The 9873-nt window shown below is 41.2% G+C and overlaps 1 protein-coding gene across 1 annotated transcript in view; it reads right to left on the minus strand.

Annotated features, from left to right (window-relative positions):
- Positions 1–9412, minus strand: part of LOC132872842 (class I histocompatibility antigen, Non-RT1.A alpha-1 chain-like) — a 66321-nt gene extending 56909 nt beyond the window's left edge. Inside the window, exon 1 of the mRNA XM_060907938.1 lies at positions 9147–9412. Coding sequence (XP_060763921.1) covers positions 9147–9270 — 124 coding nt within the window. The 5' untranslated portion in view covers positions 9271–9412. The remainder of the gene's footprint in view (positions 1–9146) is intronic.
- Between the last annotated feature and the right edge of the window lie 461 nt (positions 9413–9873).

A 9873-nucleotide genomic window follows, 5' to 3' on the forward strand; every position in this document is an offset into this window, starting at 1 on the left:
ATCTGGCATAGGATCGATAATTATCAACTGCTCCAGAAATAATCAGGAATGCATGTTTATATTTGAAACTGACAGCATATTTACAGCTCTTCAGTGATATTGTGATGCGTAAAAATTTGCTCCTTATTTTTAGCGTTGAGATGCTGGAGGTTAGACGGTGCACATCGAAAAAAAAATCTCGCCGTCAACCTCTAGCTAGCTGGAGTATTGTTGTGTAAACTTCAAACTTTGAAATCCACCATGGGTTTTTTTTTGTTTTTGTTTTTTTAATCAAGTGAGATCTGAAAATGGATTTGCGCCAATGGCCAACCGGGTAGCTGCCAGAACTGATGGAGGTATTGAAGGTGCTGAGTGGTTTGGGCGGATCAGCAGGGCAGTGTATTAATGGTGCTGAGTGTTTTGTGGAGGTGTCGTGCTGTAATAGGAGCCAGAGACGATTTTGTAGTAGCCACGCAGCGGAGGAGATCGAGTGACGGACAGAGAGCGCACATATACAGCTGTGTTCAAATAAACAGCAGCGCATTAAAAAAAGTGAATAAAGTGAAATGTTTTTAATAGGGCAGCACGGTGGTGTAGTGGTTAGTACCGTCATCTCACAGCAAGAAGGTTCTGGGTTCGAGCCCCGTGGCCGGCGAGGGCCTTTCCGTGCGGAGTTTTCATGTTCTCCCCGTGGGTTTCCTCCGGGTGCTCCGGTTTCCCCCACAGTCCAAAGACATGCAGGTTAGGTTAACTGGTGACTCTAAATTGACCGTAGGTGTGAGTGTGAATAGTTCTGTGTCTATGTGTCAGCCCTGTGATGACCTGGCGACTTGTCCAGGGTGAACCCCGCCTCTCACACAAAGTCAGCTGGGATAGGATCCAGCTCCCCCTGCACAGGATAAGCGGCTACAGATAACAGATGGATGGATGTTTTTAATAGCTTTTTTTTTCCATATTTCAAAATGTAGTGGAAACATTACACATTCAGTTCCAAATCAAAGCGTTCACAAATTTTATCAAGTCTGTGTTATTCTTTTACAGGAAGAAAATAAAAGGAATATTAATCTGTTAAAAAAAAAATAGCAGTGTCAACATTTTGTTCTCTTCAAACTCAAACTGAACTGGTTCATCAGGTTGAAAAACGATCTAAAATGACCTGTAAGTGCTGTCATAGTCAGAAGACAGCTGAGCTTCGATCAAACATCAGCAAGAAGCTCCTGTAAAGCATCGTTGTTGAAAAAACGCCATGTGCAGAATCAGTTAAAATTTGCCAAGGAACACATCAACTGGCCCAAAGAGAAATGGCGTAACATCCTGTGGACTGATGAGAGTAAAATTGTTCTTTTCAGGTCGAGTGGTCATCGACAGTACATCAGACGAACCCCGGGTTCTGAATTCAAGCCACAGTACACAAACACGGTGGCGTAAAAATCATGGTATGGGGATGTTTTTCATACTACAGTGTTGGACCTATTGATCGTACACAGTGCCTTGCAAAAGTATTCATACCCCTTGAACTTTTTCACATTTTTCCACCTTACAACCACGAACTTAAAAGTTTTTTATTGAGATTTTATGTGATAGACCAACACAGAGTAGCACATAATTGTGAAGTGAAACGAAAATGATAAATGGTCTTCAAAATTTTAAACAAATAAAAATCTGAAAAATGTGGTGTGCATTAGTATTCAGCCCCCCTGCGTCAATACTTTGTATAGCCACCTTTTGCTGCAATTACAGCTGCAAGTCTTTTGTTGTATGTCTCTACCAGCTTTGCACATCTAGACACTGAATTTTTTGCCCATTCTTCTTTGCAAAATAGCTCAAGCTCAGCCAGATTGGATGGAGAGCATCTGTGAACAGCAATTTTCAAGTCTTGCCACAGATGCTCAATGGGATTTAGGTCTGGACTTTGACTGGGCCATTCTAACACATGAATATTCTTTGATCTAAACCATTCCATTGTAGCTCTGGCTGTATGTTTAGGGTCATTGTCTTGCTGGAAGGTGAAGCTCCTTCCCAGTCTCAAGTCTTTTGCAGCCTCCAACAGGTTTTCTTCCAGGATTGCCCTGTATTTAGCTCCATCCATCTTCCCATCAACTCTGACCAGCTTCCCTGTCCCTGCTGAAGAACAGCATCCCCATAGCATGATGCTGCCACCACCATGTTTCACAGTGGGGATGGTGTGTGCAGGGTGATGAGCAGTGTTAGTTTTCTGCCACACATAGCGCTTTGCATTTAGGCCAAAAAGTTCCACTTTGGTCTCATCTGACCAAAGCACCTTCTTCCACATGTTTGCTGTGTCCCCTACATGGCTTCTTATGCCTGTCTTTCAACAATGACTTTCTTCTTGCCACTCTTCCAAAAAGGCCAGATTTGTGGAGTGTACGACTTATAGTTGTCCTGTGCACTGATTCTCCCACCTGAGCTGAGGATTTCTGCAGCTCCTCCAGAGTGATCATGGGCCTCTTGGCTGCTTCTCTGACCAGTGCTCTCCTTGCTCGCTCTGTCAGTTTAGGTGGACGGCCATGTCTTGGTAGGTTTGCAGTTGTGCCATACTTTTTCCATTTTTGAATGATGGATTGAACAGTGCTTCTTGAGATGTTCAGAGCTTGGGATATTTTTTTATAACCTAACTCTGCTTTAAACTTCTCCAGAACTTTATCCCTGACGTGTCTGGTGAGTTCTTTGGTCTTCATGATGCTGTTTGTTCTTCGGTGTTCTCTAACAAACCACTGAGGCCTTCACAGAACAAGTGTATTTATGCTGAGAGTAAATTACACACAGTAGGACTCTATTAAATAATTAGATGACTTCTGAAGGCAATTGATTGCACTGGATTGTATTTCGAGGTATCAGAGTACAGGGGGCTGAATACTAATGCACACCACATTTTTCAGATTTTTATTTGTTTAAATTTTTGAAGACCATTTATCATTTTTGTTTCACTTCACAATTATGTGCTACTCTGTGTTGGTCTATCACATAAAATCTCAATAAAAAACTTAAGTTCGTGGTTGTAAGGTGGAAAAATGTGAAAAAGTTCAAGGGGTAAGAATACTTTTGCAAGGCACTGTACCAGAGATCATGGATCAGTCTGAATATATCACAATACTTGAAGAGATTATGTTGCCGTATGCCAAAGAGGAAATGCCCCGAAATGGGTGTTTCAACAAGACAACGACCCCAAACACACGAATAAACGAGTAACATCTTGGTTCCAGACAAAACGGATTGAGGTAATGGAGTGGCAGCTCAATCCCCAGACCTCAACCCCACTGAAAACCTGTAGGGTGCCATTAAAAATGCAGTTTCTGAAGCAAAACCCAAAAATTCACAGGAACTGTGGCATGTAGTTCGTTCATCCTGAGCTGAAATACCTGCTGATAGGCACCAGATGTTGGTTGATTCAGTGCAACGCAGAAGTGCAGCAGTTATCAAAAACAATGTTTATGCAGCTAAATATGAGTTCAGTTTGAGTTTGAAGAGAAAAATGTCAACGCTGCTTTTTTTTGAACAGATTAATATTCCTTTTCTTTCCTTTCTGTAAAATAATAACACAGACTTGATAAAATCTCTGCATGCTTTGATTTGGAATTGGATGTGTAAATGTTTCCACTACATTTGAAATATGGAAATAAAACCTATTCAAAATATTTCACTTTATTCACATTTTTTTAAACGCACTTATCTATTTGAACATAACTGTAGCTAGCTAGCACCAAAGACACTTAGCTAAAATTAGCCTGAGAAGACAAGTTATCTTGATGGCAAGGTTTCATGTAACCTACAGATGCCAAGGGAGTACTCGCGCTCCGCATGCTGCCCTCTCTTCAACCACCCGCAGTTCATAAAGTAGGCAGAAAAATGTGACACGGTGTGGAGGAGACCAAGAAGGCATTTACTGACATGAAGCCTGTAAGTAGCCCGACATTTACTTTACTCTATGAACTACTCTTTGCTTGCTTTTTAATCTTTTTCAATATTTTGTTTCCCTAATCTTCTACTCCCTTTATTTTCTTCCCTCCCTCTTCTTTCTGTTCTCGACTGGAACAAACTTGGTGGAATAAATGCCTCCAGGCAGCAGAGATCGGAAAGTCAAATCCCTACACTGTAAAACATCGCATCTTAGCAAATTACATGACAGGCATTTAGCAGCTGCTCTTATCCAGAGCAACAAACAAGTTCAGCAATTTTTTACCTAAACTGCATGTCTTTGAATTGGGAGGGAACTCACACGGACATGAGGAGAACATGCAAACTCCACACAGAGAGGCCCTCGTCGACTGTGAGATTCAAACTTGGAACCTTCTTGCTATGAGGTGACAGTGATGACCACTGCACCACTGCACTGTGTAATAATAACAATATCTTGAACATAGGTGAAACGATCTCACATTTTCCTATTAGAAGGACACAAGAGACCAACTCTGAAATTATTAAACCTAGTTCTAGTTTGTAACCAACTTATTCCAAGATGTCCTTGTGAAGTAAAATCATCTGTCCATTCAGGAAAATAATTTCACTAGTATTAAATCATTTACTTCTCAAATTCATTTTATAATATCAATAAATAACAATCCGACTTGATACCGACAACAACTGGTGTTTATTAAGGTCACAAAGACATTATTAAATCCTATCAGATTGTGCTAATGTTGGCTAATATTGCACAGAGTCTTGCTTGTTAGCTAGCAGCCGCTCACTGCACTTCCTAATTGACTTGGTAGCCGAACATACTTCCGGTTTTCGCGAGCACACCCCCAGAGTGAATATTCGTGTCGTGAGCGAATTGTGTGTTTCGCCCAGTGGAAACCTACAGTATAGCCCAAGAGCATTAGCTTAAAATTGAGTCCAACCCGGAACAAATTAGTAACAAGCTGAATTTTTCAGAATTAGTGCTGTCAAGCGATTAAAATATTTAATCGCGATTAATGTCGCGACTGTCATAGTTAACTCGCGATTAATCGCAATTTAATCGCACATTTTTGTCACATGAAAAACCATTGTAATTCTCTTATCAGCATAAAAAAAGTGAATGGGCTTGCTTTGTACCAATGTTTTTTTTGTTGTAAAGCATAACACGTCTTGACACAGCCACTGCAAAGTGAAACCTAAGCCAAGCACCAGTGCTAGCAAAAGAACCATGAGTGAAGTGATCTACTGCTTGAGTTAGTCTACAACTCACAGTGACGGTAGGCTTGACATGCTTGATTATAATATAAAGTACACTATTATATTAAGTTTAAGTTGTTCGTTGATAAATATTGCATTGAATCTGATCTTTACTGTTTCAGCTCACTTAACACATTTTGTACTTTTACACTTTCTGCCTGTTGATGCGTCGCGCTGTCCAATCAGAGGTGGCCAAATTTGCATATTACAGGAAGGATTTCTGGGATAGCATTGAGTTTACAGTTCAGAGGGATCTGGCTTCTTTAGACGCTGTCTTCTTAAAACTGAATAAATATTTAAAAAGAGCCAAATGAGCCAGTCTTTTGAACGGCTCTTTTCAAAGAACGGATCACAAAGATGCGGATCCCATCAAAGAGCCATAAATCCCATCTCTACTAGCGCGCCCTGCCCGCGCTGATTCTTGGGGGGGGGGGGGGGGGGGCGGGGGGGCAGAGGACTCTGGCTGTGCGGGGCGTGGTAGCTGCTATCGGTTTTCTAAGCAAAGTCTCTGGTCCAAGTTCCTGGCAGTTTCAAAAGCTTATGAAAAACCTACATCATGTCACAGAGCGTTAATCTCGCGATAAAAAAATTATCGCCGTTAAAATTGAGTCAAGTTAACGCGTTAATAACGTGACATTTTTGACAGCACTATTCAGAATATGTTCAGAATACCCTTAGGAATAACATACTATTGCCGCTTTTCCACTACCAACGTGGCTGAGCCGTGCCGTGCTGAGTCGGGCTGAGTCGAGCTGAGTGGGACTGTTGGAGTTGCATTTCGACTACAACCGCGCTGAACCGTGCTGGCTGGAAGTGGGTGGATACATTGGGTGGAGTTAGTGAAAGTGGGTGGACGTCACGTGATGTCGTTAGGCGGCGCAAACAGTGACATCAGTGACCTTTTAAGCGGTCATCTCACGACCCGGATAGTAAACAATAAACATGGAGGACATGGAGTCATTAGTGTTGCTGGTCTTGGTGCTGTGGCTTGTTGTCACCAACAACGCCAACAGATACTGACAAGAGCATATAGATGAGGCGAGGCGCATAAGGATTCAGAAATTCTCGTAATTCGTAATTCTTCTTCTTCCGGGTTTACGGTGTTTACAGATCCCAGCGTGCTCGCGGGGCGTGTGTGGGCATGTGAGGACACTCCTCCTCACCAATCAGTGCACAGGGGAGTGTCTCCTCACGCCCCTAGCCCCACTCGGCTCGGTTTGGCTCGCTTCAGCCCCACTCCAAAACCGTGCGAGTGTTGGGTGCTAAGCAGGGCTGAAGCGAGCTGAGTCACGCCGCTCTGAGGTAGTCGAAACGCGAGCCGTGTCGGGCTGAAGTGAGCTGAAGTGAGCTGAAAAAGGGTAGTGGAAAAGGGCCATAAAAGTCCCCGGGAATCCACCGTGTGCTCTCTGAGAAATTCAAGATGGCGTCCAAAATGGCCGCCGATTGGAGATTTTTCAATATCTCAGGGATAAAACATAATATAAATGCAATTAAAATGTTAAATTATATGTTCTCTCATACAAGCAATGCAAATTCACCATTGTCACACTGTTAAAATTAAAATTAACCAAGATTACAAGGTCATTAATGTGGAAATTACATGGAATTTGATGGTTGACATGATTGACAGATTAGCTTAGGTGGTGTTTACATTAGACCGTATCCGTCTCGTTTTCGTCGCGGATGCACTGTCAGTTCACATTAAAACGCGAGGAAACGACTCCACAGGCGGAACAACTTGAATCCGCTAGGGCCCACGTATTCAACCCAGTTCGTATCTGATCCGGTGCTGTGTAAACATTGAGATACGAGGAAACGCAGTGCTGAGCTCTAGCTGACGTCGCCATTGGACAACGTCACTGTGACATCCACCTTCCTGATTCGCTGGCGTTGTTCATGCCACGTTGGTCATGTGACACGACTGCTGAAATACGGCGCGGACTTCACTTCCTGCTATTGTTTCCGCCTTGTATCACCTTTTTGTTTTTCATCAAAGAGTATAAAAGCATGACTATAATGCTTTGCTTTGTCATTCTTAATGTTGTTCATGGTAAGATGCAAATACTGCCCATTGTGTAGTTATGATTGTCTTTAGGCTTGCCATCCTTCCACTTGCAAGTGGTGAGTGACTTGCACATGCCCGATATGCACTGGGATCACACACACAGCGGCTCAGTCCCGAATCACTGCTCGTGCGCTTCACTCGCGCGCTCTGTGAGCTGCGCAGGGCCGGAGTGCGCACCCTCCAGAGGGCACTCGCTGTTCAGGGCGGGGTGATTTGGAGCGCAGCCACTGAGGAGGAAGCGCTGAGCCACACTGACACATTTCAACTTACGTGCCGTCTAATTAGTCATGTGATTAGCGTATCCGTGTATTGGCGTTGCTGTGTGCACGCGAATCGTTTTAAAAACGTTAATCTCATGATCCACTGATACGGTCTAATGTAAACACCACCTTAGTAGGCTACCTACATACATGAACATAATGTGAGACAACAATTAGACATCAATTTCCTTAATATTTAGTGCATCTTTAAGCTTTGATAAAATATTAAAGGGAAATTAAATTTGAGAACTCTATCTTCTAAAACTACAATGGCAAGCTGTTTCAGTACACTTCTTCAACATTCTGGCGACTTTCATGACAAAAAGGTCTGCCTCAATAAAAGCTCTTGCTTATAAACAATGAGTAGACTTAAACACTTCTCAGTGCCTCAGTTGTAATGCTTGGACCTTTGTTGTACCATCAATGAAGTAGGGAATTTATTCAAGCTTGTTTAAGGGTGGAAAAAAATTAATCTTTGAGTTTCTAGCGCCAGTCTTTACTACTAGCAATGCCAGTGTATTCGGACAAAAAATGACTAAACTCAGCATGACCTTTTAAAAATGACTGAACTCAGCATGACCTTTTAACATGCCATTTTTCATTTTACACCACCAATTTACTTTAATTAATATTAATGAAAATAAGTGCTCCAACCCCTGGTAATTGTGTTTGTTGTTTTGTGAACAGAATAGGATGATACGGAGTGAACGAGTAACCAATGGATCCACACTCTATAAATCGGTAGTGTACATTAAATAGCACATGTATAGATTTACAATTATAAGTATGTAATTATTAGTCCTAAACATTAAGAACTGAAGCCATTTCAAAAACATATGAGATATCTTCATGATACCATAACGATTATTTTGTCATAACAGTCATTGTTATTTCTTCTTGGATGTGAATTTATGGGCCAGGGCGTTTCAAGATTGATACTTGATTCAAGGATCGGACTGGATGAAACCTACACACATTCATAGTACTGTGCACATTCATAAATGTGAACTGGTGAAGTGCCAAAAATATGGCAATCTAACCAGACATGGCAAGCAAACACATTATACACAAATATACTGTTATAATAATGTGTACATTGTTATTATATAATGTTAATACACAATGTAATTAATACACACATGTTGGAATTTACTCTCCTATCCTACAAAACATATATTCTGACCTTTTAATTGCATTAATATTTTGTTTTGGGCCTGAGATGTGGGCAGAGCTACATTTGGCGGCCATTTTGGACGCCATCTTGAATTTCTCAGAGAGCACAAGGGGGATTTCCGGGAACTTTTAGTATGTTATTCCTAAAGGTATTCTGAACATATTCTGAAATTTTCAGCTTGTTACTAATTTGTTCCGGGTATAACCCTATTACTCCTGGGCTAGTAACTGTGTACCGCGCACGGAGCGGAACTGTTTTTTTTTTTTTTTCTCTTCAGTCAGACATATCGGTAGGGACCCGTCCAGAGCAGAGAGAGAAACCTCACTGAAAAGTCAAACAGCTCAAAAGAATATCGGGGCACCAGAGATAAACACCTTCAGTACCATATTACACTTCTTTATTCCCCGGAGTGAGCTGTGTAATTTACACTCTGTCACTACTGACACACACACACAGCTTTCAATGAGCTGATATTTTACATTTCTAAACTCACCTGCTGATGAAGGATGAACAGAAAACAGGAGAAAAAGCAGAACTTCCGGAACTGTCGAGCTCCATGTTACAGTCCCAACATTTCCCAGCAAAGAGGCAAAATAAACAAAAATAAACAATTTCATAACTAAACTTTAGTAAAGTCCTGTCTACAGGCGGTAACACACTGCAGTAAAGGCGGATGATTCTCAGTGTTTACAGCTTTTTAGAATGTCAGTAAAACTACCACTGCCTATCTCCTGCTGATCTACTTTCGATTTCTCTTCCTGCTCTGAACACAAATTTCAAAATAAAAGCCGCCACCACACTACACACATTAATAACCCGGTCTCAGGTCTCAGTTGAAAAATAAAAACCCACACAAAGGACAATTCAAATATAAGTGACCATCTGAAAGAGTTTTACTAGTTTGTGAAAATTGATCATATGGAAGATTTGCGATATTTTTCCTGATAGAAACTCTTTAGAAAACACATATCTGCTCAAATTAATATTTCTCTTTAAAATATAATTTCTGTGTTTGTGAAAGTCCCACTGCAAGTTTTTTTTTTATTTCCCAAAACATTCAAAATACAAACAAATAGAGCACCATATATATACAGATCCAAAAACATCAAAGTAGTAAAACACACACATAGCAAAAGTAAAAAATATGAACAAGAAAGGGGCTACTTAACTATCTTTACATATGTTAATCGAGTAAATCAAAGTCATCCAAAAAGGATATA

Source organism: Neoarius graeffei, chromosome 24, assembly GCF_027579695.1.
Source record: "Neoarius graeffei isolate fNeoGra1 chromosome 24, fNeoGra1.pri, whole genome shotgun sequence".
Lineage (NCBI taxonomy): Eukaryota > Metazoa > Chordata > Actinopteri > Siluriformes > Ariidae > Neoarius > Neoarius graeffei.